This window comes from Mucor mucedo (genome assembly GCF_025094135.1).
Source record: "Mucor mucedo strain NRRL 3635 chromosome Unknown EV154scaffold_31, whole genome shotgun sequence".
Taxonomy (NCBI): Eukaryota; Fungi; Mucoromycota; class Mucoromycetes; order Mucorales; family Mucoraceae; genus Mucor; species Mucor mucedo.
The window spans coordinates 146,867-164,267 of record NW_026252315.1 but is presented as its reverse complement, the minus strand read 5'-3'; the positions used below and the strand labels follow the sequence as shown (position 1 = coordinate 164,267).

The window sequence follows — 17,401 nt, the reverse complement described above, 5'->3', positions numbered from 1 at the left end:
AAGCTTAACGGAGAATGAAGTGAGCCTCTCATAAGGAGTCCAATGTCTTGTATCAGTACGAGCGACATACCTTTTTTTCCAGTCATCCATAATTACATAGAATGCCCATTGATGCAAAAAAGAAGTATCAGTTGGAAGACATTTTATCTGATAATGTTTCCATTATGGACACTGAAGATTTGATGTACGAAGGAACTCCTGTTCCTACTGATGAAGATGCCGGTGAAGGGTTTTGTGTAGAATGCAAGGATCAAGAGGTAATTTTGAATCAGTGTCGAATCGTACAGTAGAAACGAGCAAAGAAACTTTAATTCTTACTGTAAAGTTGTTAGGCAGTTATCTTTTGTATTCAATGTAAAGAACCTTTTTGTGAAGTGTGTTATGGTAAAAAAAAAAAAAAAAAAAAAAAAAGGTGTTTTTACTTGAAAACACGAAACTAAAGATTTATATTAGGAATGATCCATAGAACTGGAAAGCGTGCTTCTCACACAACTAAAAAGTACTCAGTTGCTATTCAAGCCGTTGAGTCGGATGAAAAGGAAGACAGTACTAAAGCCTTAGAAAGTAATGATCATGCTGTAAGTATCTCTGTGCGACTTTTTAAAATTAGCATTAATTTGAGTGGGTGAATTTAGGCAAAGCCAGAATTTAAGCTGCCTACTTCAAAATCTTCTGAAATCAACATTGGCGAAATTATGGAAAGAAGAGCAAAGTTTATTCCAATGCGTCTAAAGATCGAAGAGAGAAAATATTTGCGATTGTATGTATGATTAAAAATTAGTATCTATCAAATTTGCTAATTGACATATCACAGACTGGAAGCTGCACTGAATGTTACCGAATATACTGAGAAAATTGACGATGCATCTAGCACTGGTAAAGCCAAACGCGTTGTAAATCAAATTAAGGAATTGTGTGCTATTTTAACTGGCATCGTATTGGGATGTGATTTTAAGCGTGGCCAAGAGTTATTCGCAGACCGAAGTTATGAGGATAACGAGGAGTTTTTCCAGACCATTTTCGAAATCGGGCGTAGACATAAAATTATGAATCCTGAAAAGATGAGATCTGCCTATGGTAAACTCATGTATCTTTTGTCTGTACGTATATCTTTATTGTCCAAAAAACATGATATTTATTGTACCATATAGGATTCAATGATTCCTGAAGTGAAAGAAATGCTCGGATTTGAATGTGTTGTGCCAATTAATACCGTATACAGCTTTTTGGAAGAGAGAAATGGACTGAGTGTATTACATGAAGATATTGTTTTACTTGCTACCATGGAAATCATTCCTGACAGAAAGACTCGACCTCAAATTCAAGCAGAGATTAAGCGCAAAGAAAGAAGTATTGAACAATTAAGTAGGAAATATCAGTCAAAATATCTCTCTGTAGATGAAATCAGACATTGTTTATACAGTATTGGAGATAACAATGCATATTTGAGAGCTAATCGGTAAGCTGGCCGTACTTTTATACTGTTTCAATGTTATTAATCTATGTCACAGTGATCCCTGTGAGAAGATGATTCGTTCTCTTGAAAAGTTCTTCAGCCCTGATGATGGAGATAACAAGGAATTTTCCCTTTCTATTGCCTCAGGCACCCAAGGCCATCGTTTGAGTCATGACCACGAAACTCAATACATTTACGTCAATCAAACATTGAAGCTTTGGCGTGAAATTTTAAATGACATGTTTAAACTTTGGACTTTAGCAGATCAAGATATGCTGTCCACTACTAATCCGTACCGTTTATCGCAGACCGGCCAAGGTTTACACCGTATACAGCCTTGTCCCGCTGTGTCGAGAGAAATGCATCGAACCTTATTTAAGGCACAAAAGAAAGCAGGAACGTGGATTGGTAGCAGTGTCATCCATTTAGGTGACAAAAATGTACCCAATGCTCTTGTCTTTATTGATAAGGTAACTAAGCCTAAACAAAAAGACATTAAAATCAAAGTAGACTAACATTTTGTCATAGTATAATCAAGTTGCGCGTATTTTGAGTCCTATTTGTATCACCATCGATCGACTTGACGAATTAGCAAAAAATGAAGGTATCCGTAAATTCATTGAAAAGAAGTTTGGAAGTTTGGATCTTTGTAGAAAAACAATCTTAAGTATGCAAAACGCTGAGCAAAAAAAAAAGCAGGATTCCCAGTTAATTAATTACTTTCGATGTCTCAGCTGACTTCTTCCGATTTGCATTCGATGGATCTGGTGCTGACAATTTCTATGACGCAGGAAGTTGTATTGATGGCCGGCTTACTTCTGCTTGGAACTGTAACGCGACTTAGTAAATTCATCAATTATAACTTGGATCTAATGATTGTTATTTTAGGGTGTTCACAAATTGAGAAAAAACCATACTTTCCTATATTTTTATTAGCTGTAAGGTTACTAAATTATATTACTTCGATTAAAGGTGCTGACAGATATTAAAATAGGGATTTGCTGGTTTTGACGGCGGAGGATGGTAAATTAGATAGATTAAGATATCCTTGTTAGGTTGGAACTACGTGATGGTTGTCGATACCAGTATTTATCAAATACCTTTGGTGGCGCCTTTCACAAGAGTTGTCTTTCCACAAGAGTTGTCTCATAAAAAATTACTAATAAATAAAAATGTAGATCTCATAATTAGATTGCTAAGCTAAATTAAAGTTTGAGAATCCTTGAGTCACTAAAAATAAAGTTACATAAAAATAGGATATAGACTACTCACCCAAAAGGAAATCAAAAGCTATATCTAAATGAGGCAACTGATTCGATTATTAATTATCGTTCTAAAAACAGACTACTCGCCTGACAAACACAAGTGTTGCGCTTAACTCTTTAATTGAAAAACGAGAAGCCGTATTTTATAGCGAATATTGCGTGCTCGCCTTTTTTTTTTTTTTTTTTTCTTGGCTTTCACAATATATATTATCATCGTATAATGAAACACAGTCAACTAATAGCGTGAAGGATTACACCGCAGTTATTTTTCTTCGTTATCTCGTATGTGCCCATTTTTAAATATCGTACTACAATACAAAATGGATTTCGTTGTAACTCTCCGGCTGTCGCTCTTTGACAAATTGGGACATCAATACTTGTTCTTATCAGCTTTTGGTTCCGACAAATTCTCACGTCATAAGATATTTTGCTCTCCTCGATACTCGGTTTAAGCATGCGCATGTGTTCTAAAATCTTGATAAATCATATAAGAGAGGTGAGACAAGGAAATTTGTGGGATGTAAAGAAAATTTTCCTGGTTACATTAATTCTTAAAAAAGCATCACAATTGTATGTTAGTACGCCCTTGAGTAGCATGCTATATTTTTGTGCGCTTTGATCCCCCAAACTTTATGAAGTTAAACTTATCAAAATTTGTAGACTAACAGAATGAGCCTTTGGGGGTCATTTAATCAAAAACAAAACATTGTGTTACCACATGATGCTAAGAACGGTAAGAAGGTAATTAGACATCATCCAAAAAAACAAAACACTGGCATTGTAGACAGGATGTGTTCTTTTCAGTGTTAACAACATACCGGATATCAAAATCTATGAACATGACACCAGATGTATTTAACAAGATAATTGTGTGTTTGTGACACATACGGACTGTTTAAACAAACGAACAACAAATGTCAATTATACTTTCCTTACTGTTTACGTTCGGGAAAACTGATCAAAATCGAATTGGACCCGTACAATGCGATAAAAATGTATGCCATTTTGGACAAATGATATCCGTCCCTTATATTCTAAATATATCAAAATCAATATGCAGAAACAGTATAAAAATACTTTGGTAACACACGAGCATTTAAAAAGATAATATTTCTCCAATAGGGCATCATCAAAAAGGAAAAAAAAGTTACACCTTATTGTTTTCTTTTCAAAATCCCAGAAAAAAAGGTGAACCGCAGTAGTTCAATTCCGCAGCAAGGCTATCACGGCAACTGCATTGCCTTTTGGGAAATAATTACTAAATTTGGGATGAATCAGGTTTATGTCCTACTTCAGTTCATAATTCATAAAATAAAAAGATCTTTCTCGAGTCCTTCTCTCCTTTCTTTAATTATTTTTCGAAAAAAAAAAAATTTTTTTCTTTAATATTTGAATAAGTTTTCAAGAAAATATTTTCTTTGAAAACTTTCACAATTATGGTATGAACCAAAATAAAAATAAAAAGCCTTAGCAGAATCATTAACCGTATTCATATTTCAGGAACAGCTCGAAATCACGCCTAGTGATTATAAAAGGTAAGACAATAGTGAGCTGTCCCTTGTTTGGTGATTATATATTGACATATCTGAATTTAGGATCGCGCACGCTGCTTCACCTATTGTTGTTGTCGGTTTATCCACAATCCACCTGATTTTAAAAAGATGGCGACTTGGATCTAAATATACAGCTACTCCCGAGATAGACTCTATCACTGTGTCTATTGCAAAGAGACGTGCTATGTTGATAGCCCTCACTGCGTTTGAGACCCTAGGTTGGTTATATCAATTTATTCAGTATTCCCTCGGTTCGGAACAATATGAATTGTACGAATCTTTAGATTTGGCCGTTCTGAGCATTACCTGGGTACGTAAGATATACATTTTGCATTCGATATGAAAATTTAATCCATTGTTCGAATAGTCATCTTTGCTGGTCCTCTCATTTACCTCTCCTACTAAAAATCAGTATAAGGAGCGCCATTATACTCAAGTTTTCACTTTCATCTATTGTTTCCTCTTTGCCGATTCTATTTACCGCTTGTTGTCTATTCCCACCATACAATATTGGAATGTATCTTACGTTGTCGTGGCTTTAATTTTATTTGTCGTTACTGGTACAACTCCTCAACCTTTTCACCCTAGAGATTTGCAAGCTGCAAGTTATGAAAATTTTGAGATCAAGAATGGAAAAGTGTACCGTAATGTAAGTTTTAATTGGTGGAGAGAGGAACCATTTCAAATTGGATGGTATTTAACAAAAGATTATTTAAATAGGGTTTAGAATTAAGTCCTGAATCCACTGCAAGTATTCTTTCTTGGGCTTCGTTTCAATGGGTAAGTGGTAATAGTGGCATGTAGTACGAGTAAAGATAATGATTTTCGTCCTATCTCTTTTCAGATGAATCCCATGGTTGTTTTTGGGTTCCACAATACCGTTACACGCGAAAATATTTTCGCCTTGACCTTTCAACATTTGGCTAGAACTACCTATGAAGATTATGTTAACACCAAAAAATACCTTGCCCATGCCAAAGTGTTACACCGCATTTACACCACCAACAAACGAGAGATCTATTCTCAGTTAATATTCTCCATCTCTGCTACCTTGCTCGGTTATCTTAGTCCCTATTTCCAACAGAAGTTTTTGGAGTATATTGAAATCAAAGAGGATCGTCCACCTATTCAGACCGCCTATTTGCTTACCTTAGGTTTGTTTTTGGTTGGCGTTGCCAAGCTTCTCTGTAATACAGTTCAATTATGGGCCGGTCGTCGTTGGAATATTAGAACTTTGATCATGTTGGATGCTGAAATTTTTGCCAAGACCTTGAGAAGAAAGGATGCATCTGGTAAGATATCTAAGGCTGCTGAAGCTGCTGAAGCCGCTGCCAATGCTGCTGATGCTGCAGCCAGTGCTACTGATGATGCTAAAAAGGACGATAAGAAGGATGATAAGAAGGACGATAAAAAAGAAGAGGAAGAGTCATTTAGTAATGTGGGTAAAATTACCAATCTTATGAGTGTTGATGCCGATAAATTATCTGAACTTCCCGGTTATATTTTCGTAAGTTCACCCATATGATTCAGTTTTGAAAGTTGACTAACCCATTGTTTTTCTTAAAAAATCTGTAGATGATCTACAGTGCCCCTGTTGAAATCTTTGTTGCTTTATTTTATCTTTATCATCTTTTGGGTTCCGCTGCGTTGGTTGGTGCAGTAGTCATGGTGGTGTGTTTTCCTATCACTGCTTTCTTTACCAAAATCACATATACAAACTATGCAGATCAATCGGTCGCCACAGATAAGCGTAACGATCTCATCAATGAGTTATTACAAGGTATTCGTATGATCAAGTACTTTGCTTGGGAAGATAACTGGAGAGAGAAGGTGTTCGCTGCCCGTCGTGATGAAATTAAAAAGATGATCCGCGTTATTACTTATGATGTCTTGCTCAACATTTTGTTCTTGACTACTCCTGTTCTGGTCACAATCAGTAGTTTCATTTGGTACACCAAAGTTTCCGGTAATGAGTTAACTGCCAGTGTAGCTTTCGTTAGTATCACACTTTTCGAAATGTTACGTACGCCTCTTATGTTTATTCCCGAATCTGTAAACATTTTTACCGAAGCTTATGTTAGTTTGAACCGTATTTCCAAGTATTTGGACGAGCCTGAAGTAGTTGAAAATTTGAACTTGGAGCCAATTGAAGTACCTGAAGGTGTATCTCCTCAAGTGGTTTTGTCTCGCGTTGGTTTCGAAAAATCTGTTTTCCAATGGCATATTGAAACCGAAAAAGTTGTTGAAGGCAAAATTTCTCTTCCTATTTCAGAAGATGAAGAAGCATTGATCCAGTCATCCTCCAACGTCCCAACTCTAAACTCCGTGGAACAAGCATCATCTGGACCTTTCCAAATCAGTGTCCCAAGATTCGATTTCCCTACTGGTAAACTCAGTTTGATCTGTGGTCCAACAGGTAGTGGTAAATCTAGTTTCCTTCAAGCTCTCTTGGGAGAAATGGATATTGTTTCTGGTCGTGTATATTTACCATCTAAAACTGTTCTCACGGTCGATAATTTCTCTAAGGTTGATTCCGAATTCCCTGACTTGTATATTGATAAGGTGGCTTATGTCGCTCAACAACCTTTCCTTCAACATGCTTCTATTCGTGATAATATTCTGTTTGGTCTTCCATATGATGCCGAACGTTACAAGAAGGCTTTAATCCAATGTGCTTTGATCAAAGATTTGGTTATTTTACCTGATGGCGATCGTACTGAAATTGGTGAAAAGGGTATTTCTCTTTCTGGTGGTCAAAAACAAAGAGTTTCCTTAGCTCGTGCCGTCTATTCGTATGCGAAGACTGTTCTTTTGGATGATTGTCTTAGTGCTGTTGATGCTCATACTTCCAAGCATATCTACCAAAAGTGTTTCATGGGTGATCTTTTGAAGGGTCGTACTGTTATTTTAGTTACACATCAAGTAAGACTTTGTCTTCCCGGCGCTAAGTTTTTTATTAAGATGGATCATGGAGAAGTACTTGGTTGCGATAGCGTTGAGAACTTGAAGAACAACGGTCAATTGAACGAACTTTTGGGTTCTGAACACCAAAATGATAATGATGAAGAAGAGGAAGAAATCGAAGAAATTGTTGATCCCAATGATCAAGATAACAGCTCTACTGAAATTGATCTTGATAATAAGGCCGAGGCTGCTAAACTTGTGCAAGAAGAGGCTTCTGAAAAGGGTCAAGTTAAGTTCAAGGTCTACCTTACTTATTTGGCTGCTTGTGGTGGTTGGTTTTTCTGGCTTGCTGTCATTGGCTCTTATATCTTTGCTAGAATGTTAACTTTTGCTGAAAATTGGTGGATCAGACTTTGGGCTGCTTCTTATGAACAATCTGCACCCATCAATGCTACAATCTCTGCTCTTAGTGCTGACTTGAACCCCCAATACTTAATTGTAAACAACAAGGTACCCGTTGTTATGGGCGTGTTTGATACTTTGGGTGCTGCTATGCAAAAACAAAATGTTTTCAGATCCTGGGTGTTTCAAGAAAAAACTCCTGTAAATGTTGATTATTATATTGGAATTTATGTTGCTATTTGTTTTGCATACATCCTCTTTGATGGTCTCAGAAATGTTATCGTCTATTGGGGTTCAATTAGAGGTGCTCGTACATTGTTTGATTCTTTGGTCAATCGTATTATGCACGCACCTATGCGTTTCTTTGACACCACCCCTGTTGGTCGTATATTGAACAGATTCGGTAAAGATGTTTCTGTTGTTGATATGCAAATTGCTCGTTCTGCCAGTTTCTTGATTGAATGTGTTACCGGTATTTTTGCTTCTACTATTGTAATTACTACAATTACACCTCCCTTCTTGGTTGTTGCTATTGCTATCAGTGGTTTATACTTCCTTATTGGTATTTTCTACCTCCGTATCTCTCGTGAATTGAAGCGTCTTAATTCGGTCAGTCGTTCCCCTATCTACTCTCACTTTACGGAATCATTGGTCGGTGTAACTACTATCAGAGCTTATGGTGTTGAAGAACAATTTATGAGACAAGTTTACGATAAGATTGATGCATTTGTAGCTCCATTCTACTTCCTTTGGATGAGTAACCGTTGGCTCTACGCTCGTATTGAACTTACTGGTGCCTTTGTTATTTTATTCACTGGTTTCTTTTTGATCATCAACATTAACTCTATTGATGCTGGTATGGCTGGTATCTCTCTATTCTATGCTCGTCAATTTTTAGAAAACATTTATTGGTTTATTCGTCAATATACCACAGTCGAAATGAATCTTAACTCCGTGGAACGTATTCAAGAGTACCTCGAATTAGAACAAGAACCTCCTGCAACTATTGAAGGTCATCGCCCTCCTGCTGCCTGGCCAACCACTGCTGCTATTGAAGTTAAAGATCTTGTTGTCAGTTATTCTCCCGAACTCGATCCCGTATTGCACGGTGTATCTTTCGCAACTGGAGGTCACGAAAAGATTGGTATTGTCGGTAGAACAGGTTCTGGAAAGAGTACCATGGCTTTAAGTTTCTTCCGTTTCTTAGAAGCTACTAGTGGTTCTATTTCTATTGATGGTATCGATATTTCCACGATTGGTATTCAAGATCTTCGTTCACAATTAACTATTATTCCTCAAGATGCAGTCTTGTTTTCTGGTACTATCCGTTCTAACATTGATCCTTTCGAGGAACATTCTGATAGCGCTGTTTGGGAGTCTTTAGAACGTGCGCATCTTTCCAAGTCATCAGATCGTTTTAAGCCTAGTGCTACAGGTGATTCTACACCTAGCTCATCTGCTGCTGTTGGAGAAAGTAAACATGTATCTTCTATCACCAGTTTAAATCAACAGGTTAGTGATGGTGGCAACAATTTCTCTCAAGGTCAACGTCAATTATTATGTCTCGCTCGTGCTTTGCTCAAAAATAGTAAACTTATTATTATGGATGAAGCCACTGCCAGTGTAGATTATGAAACCGATACCAAGATTCAAACCACAATCCGTGAAGAGTTTACCAATTCCACCTTACTTTGTATTGCTCACAGACTTCGTACCGTTATTGATTATGATCGTGTGTTAGTTTTAGATCAAGGAAGTGTCGCTGAATATGATACCCCTTACAACTTATTAGTAAATAACGCTGGTAAGGGTGTCTTCAAATCCATGTGCGAGAAATCCGGTGAATATGAAATCTTACTCAAGATGGCTACAGAAGCATACAACACCAAGGAAATTGGAGAACAATCACCAGATAACCATACCCAGCTTTACTAGACACTTTCATCTATTTGAAAGACGTTCATATTTACCTTTCAGTTTATTTAATTAATAAAAACATTCATATTTTTTCCGAGAGTCTTATTCTTAGTCAGCTTTAAATGTGTTATGGCATGGCGCTATTTTAAAGGAAATTCAATCACTGTAGATGATATATCAAAAATTGTATACATATACCAGATGTTGAATATGACCATACACCCAACATGCACTGTTGTAGTTATTGATATAATTATGTTGTCGCTTGTAGCATGAATAACCTTGTCACTCGCAAGCAGGTGGTATCATAACTAAAGTTAAAGGACTACTACTTAGACCAACTTCAACAAAAATTAGGTGTAAATTTTTATTCTTATATCTATTTTTGAACGAGAGGGAATCAAATGCTCAAACTGGTATAAAGAACACATTTGTCACAATTTTTATTCGCTTTTCTTGGGGACAGCCAATTTTTCCTTTGGGACAGCCAAAGTGCACTTAGTCGCAACGTAAGATTTGTGATTTGGATGTTCTGTAGACCTGGGAACAAGGATATACAATGTAACAATTACGAATAAATGTATATTAAAGGATTTGTACTTATTTTGACAATTCCATCATTACTCTTTCGCCTTTGAGCTCGTTTGATCTTAATCTTACACAGAAATATTAAGGTAAAGCTCAAACGAGAAGCTGAAAGTAAGCTGAAAAACACATATACTGGTTTAACATATGTTGCTTGTAATAAGATTGTATTTAGTTCAAGACGATAAGCTATATTGACCTCTAGGTGTCTATTAAAGTATCATAATCCCAACATCACGACTACGGGCACTCTGTCTGTCCCTAAGAAAAATGGCTGTCCCGATTTTTATTCTTCTGGATGGACATGTATTTTTGGCTGGTTCCAGCCTAATTGTTGATAGAGCCCTTTAATATATGGCCTAATGTCGCCAGCGGTATTTTATCCTTGTATCTATCAACAAATCATTATGATGTAATTAGTTTTTATCCATATATTTTTTTCGCGACATTTTTAACTAAGCCAACAAAAGTTCTTTTAAAGTTGAGATAAGCCCTTTAATGGTTTACTTGTTACAATCTCAAATTATGAGAGGTTGTCTTATATACTACAAACAAATTTTGTAATTATCACTTGGAAGCTTTGTGGTTGTTTATTTTATAAATGTATTTAATGATCTACAAGTTTCCTAATACTATGAGGTAATATTACGGAAAGCTGAAACCGCAAGAAATTTTTTGGTCGGATAGCTGATAAGATTTTTTTAAAAGTGGGAACTAGTAACAGCGAAATGAAAATTCGAATGGTCAACTGTCATTCCCTTTGGCTATAAAAATAAACCATGTCTACCTGTAGTGTCAGGAAAGTCATAAAATTAAATTTTAATTTAGCAAACGCAAATGCGTGTACAACATAAAAACGAGCATTTTTGGGTGAGGCGGGGCTTAGCGGCTCGAGAATAATGAACATTTGCCCTGAGCCTCATTAGAAACGTCACAAAATCCTAATAAGGTTATTTGTTTAAATTAGCATCAAAAGTTATTTTGGACACTTTTCTCTTCTTCCCAACAACAATATATATAAAAAAAAGTACACAGTAATGGGATTTCGGAAAGTATCCGACCAGGAAGATATTACAAACCAATACACAAATGATTTTGAAGAAGCCGTACCTTTAACAGCAACATCACCTAAAACTGGCAATGAGAAACAACATGGCAACATTATTGACGACGTTCCAGCACATCTTGAACCTTTTCTTCAAACACAACCTACATTTGGTTTAAATGACGAACAAGTCCAAGAGAGAATGGCACGATTTGGCCGAAACGAATTAACAGAAAAAAAGAGAAATAAGCTACTACATTTTCTTTCGTTTTGTGAGTGTTACCCCCTTTCTTTATGTTTATGATGTTGATACTAATGATTTACTATAGTCACTGGTGCGATTTCGTATCTAATGATACTAGCACTTGTTCTTACCGCTGTTACTGCAGATTGGCTTGATTTTGGGATCATTGCCGGTATGCTTCTTATCAATGCGATTATTGGTTATGTTGAAGAGGCCCGTGCAGAATCCTCTATCGACTCGTTAAAAAGCAGTCTTGCTTTGCAATGTAAATGTTGGAGAAACGGTCAGTTAAAAGAAGTTCGATCCTCTGATCTCGTAGTTGGCGATATTATTGTTTTAAGATTAGGTGACATTGTACCCGCAGACGCTCGATTATTGGGTATTGGTGCTTCAGGCGAAGCCATAGAGACTGATATCCAAATCGACCAAAGTTCCCTTACCGGTGAATCATTGCCCAGTAAGAAAAAACCTGGAAATATTGTATTTTCATCCTGTATTGTTAAACAAGGCCAGCAGCAAGCTATTGTTGTACGTACCGGTCCCGATACCTTTATTGGAAAGACAGCAAGCCTTATTTCAGTCACCACTGGCTCGGGAAGATTCCAAAAAGTTATCAACTACATTGGTAATTTTCTTATCGTTCTCTCTGTCGTTCTGGTTACAATTATTTTTATCAATGAATTGGTCCAAGTAAAAAAGGCCTTTGGATTTATTACAAGAGAACAAGTCTTGGCGGCTCTCAATGAAATGGTGGTGCTTACAATCGCAGCGTATGTCAACATAAAATTGAAATGTTAAAATATGATATTAATATGTACTTTTTATTTTAGTATTCCTGTTGGTCTTCCCACTGTCATGTCAGTCACTATGGCTATTGGTGCTAAACAGCTTGCCAAACACCAAGTGATTGTAAAAAGATTGACTGCCGTCGAAGAATTTGCGTCTGTTTCCATTTTGTGCAGCGATAAAACAGGAACACTTACCAAAAACGAGCTTACATTTGACGAACCTTATCTTGCTGGGTCGTTTGATAAGAATGATATTCTACTGTACTCTTACCTCGCTGCAGAGGCCGCGACCGATGATCCTATCGAATTTGCTGTTCGTACAGCCGCCGAAACTCATCATCCACAAGTCATTAACGATGGAAGTCATAAAGTTCAAGGTTACCAAGTGATTTCTTTCAAACCATTCAATTCTTCTGACAAAACCGCTCAGGCAACCGTTCTTAACACCTCTACTCAAGAAACGTTCAGAGTAGCCAAGGGTGCGCCTCAAGTGATCATGCAGCTTGTGGGTGGTGATGAACAAGCAGAGGACATGGTTCAACAATTTGCCAGTCGTGGGCTCAGATCTTTGGGTATTGCACGTACTGTGAATGGCATTGAAAAATGGGAATTGATTGGTTTGCTCAGTTTAATTGATCCTCCCAGAGATGACTCTGCTCAGACAATTGCCGAGTGTCAACAATATGGTATTTCAGTCAAGATGATCACTGGTGATCAAGGCATTATTGCAAAAGAGGTGGCTGGTAGACTCGGTATGGGCCAACATATTCTAGATGTGGATGAATTGGTCGATTCTTCTAAATCCGAACAAGAGGTCTCTGACATGTGCGTTTATTCTGATGGTTTTGCTCGCGTTGTTCCTGGTTAGTTATTATTATTATTATTATTATTCCCATCTAATATATTATTAACGTATATCTCAGAACATAAATACCGTGTTGTTGAGATCTTACAACAAAGAGGCTACTTTGTTGCTATGACTGGCGATGGTGTAAACGACGCCCCTGCTTTGAAAAAAGCCAATGTAGGTATTGCTGTTGCTGGTTCGACTGATGCTGCTCGTGCTGCAGCAGATATTGTATTATTAGCTCCTGGTTTATCCGCTATTATTGACGGTATTAAGATCTCGAGAATTATTTTTCAACGTCTTCAATCATATGCATTGTACCGCATTACGTCCACTATTCACTTTTTATTGTTCTTTTTTGTCATCACCCTTGCTGAGGACTGGAAAATGCCACCTGTGTTCCTTATTTTGATCTCACTTTTGAACGATGCCGCTACCTTAATCATGGCTGTCGATAATGTCAGTGTCTCAAGTAGTCCAAATATGTGGCGACTCAGACTTTTGATCGTACTCTCTTGTGTGCTCGCAATTGCGCTTTCAGGATTTTCATTTGCACACTTTTACATTTTCCGTGATATTCTTGGTGTCAGCGGTCCTGAGCTTTCAACTATCATGTACCTTCACATGTCATCTGGTAAGCGCAATAGCATGCTACGTTTTTATTTAGTCTAATCTTTTAAATAGCACCTCATTTTGTTATATTCTCCACACGTACCAATACTTTTTGGTGGAAGAGCTTACCATCCTTGGTATTTGTTATAGTAATTTTAGGGACCCAATTGGTGGCATTATTCCTTTCAGTATACGGTGTTGGAAACAATCCTAATGTTGCTGGTATTGGTTGGGTTCGAAGTATTATTATTCTTGCTATTTCCTTTGCAACTTTTTTCATTATGGACGCCATCAAGGTGACCACCATCTTCCTATGGGAAAGATTCGATAAATCATCCTCTCAACCTTCTGTACCTGCCTTTGTCAAATCTAAACCAACCAAGGAGAGTAAGGCAGCTAAATTTGTTCAAAAGCAACAAAGATCACGCTTTGGTTATGACAGGGCGGAAAGACGTGAGTCAGTTGGCTCTGTCAAGTCATATTAATAGCGGTAGGCTATTTGTAAATTATTTTTCCATTATCATATATCCCTTTTTCTTTTTCTTTTTCCATTAAACTGAATACTATCATGAAAATATGGCATTCTTATTTTTTAATATTATGTAATATGCTGATGACTTGATTTATTATGCTTCAAAAATATTATCAATTATTTATTACTATTTACAATACGCGAACATCGATCATTATTTGATTTTTTTTTTCTTTTTTTCTTTTGTAATGGTTATGCAACTAAGTGATGAACAGCCCCTGACTTCTTTATAGTTTGTTTGGCATCTACGCTTATACCGGGACACTGACTGATATTTAATAACTCTAGTTTGCTAGACTCTAAAATAGAATTAATGCACATGTCAGTGATACGTACACAGCCTCGAAGATTAAGTGAGCTCATGGATTCAGCTGAATTAGAGTTCAAAAGTGCCCGAATGGACACATCTGATACGGCAGCACCACAAAAGCTTGCATCCAAATTTTGTAGTTCAGGTAAGGAGATCAGACCCTCAATCGCACTATCGGATAAAGCACAACAGAAACTGAGCGATAAACTGTGAAGATTGGGAGCAGCAGATACTAAATGTGAGATAGCTTGATCGGTAAGGAAGCTACAGTCTGTAAGGTTTAATGCTTTTAATTGTGGGAATTGAGTATCAGCCCATTTAACAAAGCCTTGATCTGTGATCCGAGTACATCTCTGGATATTAAGCGAAGATAAAGTTTTGGAGCAGAATTCTGCCAAATGACTCATGGTCATGTCTGATAATTTTTTGCAGTAAGACAACGATAGTTCGGATAGTTCAGGGTAACCTCGCGTCGCCTTTTCATCCAATAGTTTGAAAATACCAATATCACTGATCTTTCGACAATTTGAGAGATCCAATTTGGTGAGATGAGGACAAGTGGCAGCCAATAACGTTAAACTCTTGTCGGTCAAGAGCCAACATGAGTTTAGGTCGATTGATTCCAGATTTGTCATATTTTCAATCAACGTTTTAAATCCTTCGTCTGTTATATAAAAGCATTGCGATAAATTCAATTCTCGTACACGATTTCCAATAAGTGCAGCAATACTTGGTGCGGCGCTGTCAGTGACATGTTTGTTGAAATGACTCAGGTCTACAGAATGCATAATCTTGTCGTTACGCAAAATGAAGTCTCTACATTTTTTTGAGACTGCTGAAAATTGAATGATGGTTGCAATATCCATGCTGTTTACAATAAGACCCAAGATTTCTTCGTTAAATGAAACTAATCGACCATCTCCCTCAAAGCCCGTTTGGACAGGTAAAGTAGGTACGATGGGATCCTCTCTCATTTTAGACTCTTCTGGTTCATCTTTGGTGGGTTTCATGGCCTTGTTTGCAAGTGCCACTAAACCTGGGTCTGACCAGATAGCAACACTTCCTCTCCTTCTTCGGGTTTCAACTTTTTTAAGGACATTTGCTGCGGTGGGCGGTAATAAGGTTGGATCTTGGTCACTTGTGGTGCTACATACTGAACTTGCTTCTATCGAGATATTGACTGGTATCGCAGGAGAACTTTCTGATGGGGGACTAGATACGTCTATGATAACGGTGATCAATATCATCAAAAAACTTGTTACTGCAGGATTATCCTGCAATTTTTTATAATTTTACTGAACATACCTGTATCAGCGTCTACTTTATTTAATAACGAGGCCTGAATACAGAAAGAAAAGAGAGAAACAGTTAGGATAAGGAAAAGACGATCTCGTATCATTTTGTTTAGATTGGTAAATTGTAGATTACCTTCAACTTTAAATTACATAAAGAACTTTCGGCCATTGCTTTAAAACGTTTTTGTAATTCAGGAAAACGACTAATGACATCAATGAAGTCAGATTTTTTCAGGACATATAATTCAACAGCGGTAACAGCTCGGACATCGGCAGCACGTGGTGCATTTAATAGGACCGCTATATCACCAAAATAATCACCTGCGGCTAAGCGTTCGATAGGAGTCAAAGGATCTGGAGTGGCTGTGCCAATGTTTGTAACTTCAACCGTGCCTAATTTGGATACGTTAGTAAATACGTATAAAATTGCATTTCAATTTTATATCCAATTTAGTACCACTTATTATGAAAAACAATTCTTTTCCTTGTTCTCCTTTATGAAGGATCAAGTCGTTGGGCGCATAGTGACGTGGTTCAACTTTAAGTGATGTCAAGTGCAGAAATTCTTCGGGACAGTTTTGTAGATAGGGAATCTAGACAAATAAGAAAAAAAAAAAGTGCGCTAGTTTTAGTGATTTATCATTGGACCGTCATCGTATTGATATGTGAAAAATATACCAACCTTTTGCAGTAAATGTCGGGTGCTAGTGAAATCCTGCACGTTACGTTCTGTCAATGGTTTTGTGCTAATTTTCTCTTGAGTGTTTAAACTTTTACTCTTGAAAAGTAAAGCTAAACGTTCTTCTGCTTCAAAACGAAGCACTTTCTCAACTTCGGGATATAGCGGTAATAAGGTTCGTACTTCCTCAGCGGTGAGAGCTGCCACAATGCATTTGGTACTCGCAATGACAGTTGCAGTACGAGGCATGGAATATAAGATACCAATTTCACCAAAGCAAGACCCTTTAGGCAGTGTAGCATATATGCGTTCAAAATCAGCAGAACATACGTCGACTGAACCTCTTAATAAAAAGAACATGGCTTTAGCTGGTTCGCCTTCGACAATAATGACATCACGTGGAGAGTAAGTACGTAAATGCATACAGCAAGCCAACTTTTCAAGAAAGCTCTCGTTATTAGCTCGCTGAAAAATAGAGTGTTGTCGAAGAGATAAAAGTAATTCGGGTGGGATCGACCGATCTTCTGTTGTCTCCATTGATGAAGTCCAGATAGATTCTTTGTGTATATCGATCATTTGTTGTGTTTTATTAAAATAAAGAAATGGGAAAAAACAAAAACAAAGAGAAAAGGGAAATTTAACCTTGGAGATTTCCCTGCCTGAAACCCACAAATAAAAAAAAATAAAAAAAACGGCCTTTTCGGAGTTAAACTCTCATTGTCCTTTCGTGCGCACAATACAGTTTTCACACTTTAAATTCAGACAATGTTATTTTTTTTTCAGACGAATCAAACTTTACTTTCAGATAATAGCTTGCCTTTTTTGGACAAATTACATAAGAATTCAGACAAACGAAATTTTAGTTTTTGGACAATTTGATAAGCTACTGTGTCGTTTACCTGTAGAACCTTTAAACCTTCTCCTCACTTGAGTGAGACGAGGTAACCACATTGGAGGTGGCGTTTAG

The 17,401-nt window shown here is 37.1% G+C and overlaps 4 protein-coding genes across 4 annotated transcripts; 3 read left to right on the top strand and 1 right to left on the bottom strand.

The window, feature by feature from the left end:
* Nucleotides 1-455: 455 nt before the first annotated feature.
* Nucleotides 456-2,483, top strand: EV154DRAFT_418223 (uncharacterized protein; the record flags this gene model as incomplete). The annotated part of the gene is made up of 9 exons (XM_051595827.1): nt 456-578; nt 636-760; nt 815-1,100; nt 1,152-1,459; nt 1,512-1,926; nt 1,985-2,123; nt 2,191-2,286; nt 2,345-2,394; nt 2,451-2,483. 9 exons carry the CDS (start codon nt 456-458, stop codon nt 2,481-2,483), a joined length of 1,575 nt encoding a protein of 524 aa, XP_051459166.1.
* Nucleotides 2,484-4,048: 1,565 nt separating this feature from the next.
* Nucleotides 4,049-9,596, top strand: EV154DRAFT_503979 (uncharacterized protein). Its single transcript, XM_051600984.1, has 7 exons — nt 4,049-4,160; nt 4,222-4,256; nt 4,317-4,584; nt 4,642-4,923; nt 4,995-5,054; nt 5,119-5,781; nt 5,850-9,596. Exons 1-7 carry the CDS (start codon nt 4,158-4,160, stop codon nt 9,513-9,515), a joined length of 4,977 nt encoding a protein of 1,658 aa, XP_051459165.1. The 5' UTR covers nt 4,049-4,157; the 3' UTR covers nt 9,516-9,596.
* Nucleotides 9,597-11,085: 1,489 nt separating this feature from the next.
* On the top strand, nt 11,086-14,206 carry EV154DRAFT_462095 (plasma-membrane proton-efflux P-type ATPase). Its single transcript, XM_051597575.1, has 5 exons — nt 11,086-11,399; nt 11,457-12,141; nt 12,202-13,022; nt 13,083-13,640; nt 13,691-14,206. Exons 1-5 carry the CDS (start codon nt 11,120-11,122, stop codon nt 14,101-14,103), a joined length of 2,757 nt encoding a protein of 918 aa, XP_051459164.1. The 5' UTR covers nt 11,086-11,119; the 3' UTR covers nt 14,104-14,206.
* An 8-nt stretch (nt 14,207-14,214) lies between these two features.
* Nucleotides 14,215-17,071, bottom strand: EV154DRAFT_503977 (uncharacterized protein). Its single transcript, XM_051600983.1, has 5 exons — nt 16,438-17,071; nt 16,213-16,348; nt 15,889-16,148; nt 15,766-15,799; nt 14,215-15,682 (listed from the first exon to the last, which is right to left on the bottom strand). The coding sequence occupies exons 1-5, from the start codon at nt 17,008-17,010 to the stop codon at nt 14,343-14,345; spliced, it is 2,343 nt and encodes a 780-aa protein (XP_051459163.1). The 5' UTR covers nt 17,011-17,071; the 3' UTR covers nt 14,215-14,342.
* Nucleotides 17,072-17,401: the final 330 nt, after the last annotated feature.

Excerpts from the sequence above, each read along its gene's own strand:
- EV154DRAFT_503979 (XM_051600984.1), top strand. Across the intron at positions 4,585-4,641 it reads CCGTTCTGAGCATTACCTGG|TCATCTTTGCTGGTCCTCTC; the intron begins GTACGTAAGATA and ends TTGTTCGAATAG. Across the intron at positions 4,924-4,994 it reads ATGGAAAAGTGTACCGTAAT|GGTTTAGAATTAAGTCCTGA; the intron begins GTAAGTTTTAAT and ends TTATTTAAATAG.
- EV154DRAFT_462095 (XM_051597575.1), top strand. The coding sequence starts at position 11,120 with ATGGGATTTCGGAAAGTATCCGACCAGGAAGATATTACAAACCAATAC. Across the intron at positions 12,142-12,201 it reads GTGGTGCTTACAATCGCAGC|TATTCCTGTTGGTCTTCCCA; the intron begins GTATGTCAACAT and ends TTTTTATTTTAG. Across the intron at positions 13,641-13,690 it reads GTACCTTCACATGTCATCTG|CACCTCATTTTGTTATATTC; the intron begins GTAAGCGCAATA and ends TCTTTTAAATAG.
- EV154DRAFT_503977 (XM_051600983.1), bottom strand. The coding sequence starts at position 17,010 with ATGATCGATATACACAAAGAATCTATCTGGACTTCATCAATGGAGACA. Across the intron at positions 16,349-16,437 it reads CCCGACATTTACTGCAAAAG|ATTCCCTATCTACAAAACTG; the intron begins GTTGGTATATTT and ends TTATTTGTCTAG. Across the intron at positions 15,683-15,765 it reads TAAAGTAGACGCTGATACAG|ACGTATCTAGTCCCCCATCA; the intron begins GTATGTTCAGTA and ends CCGTTATCATAG.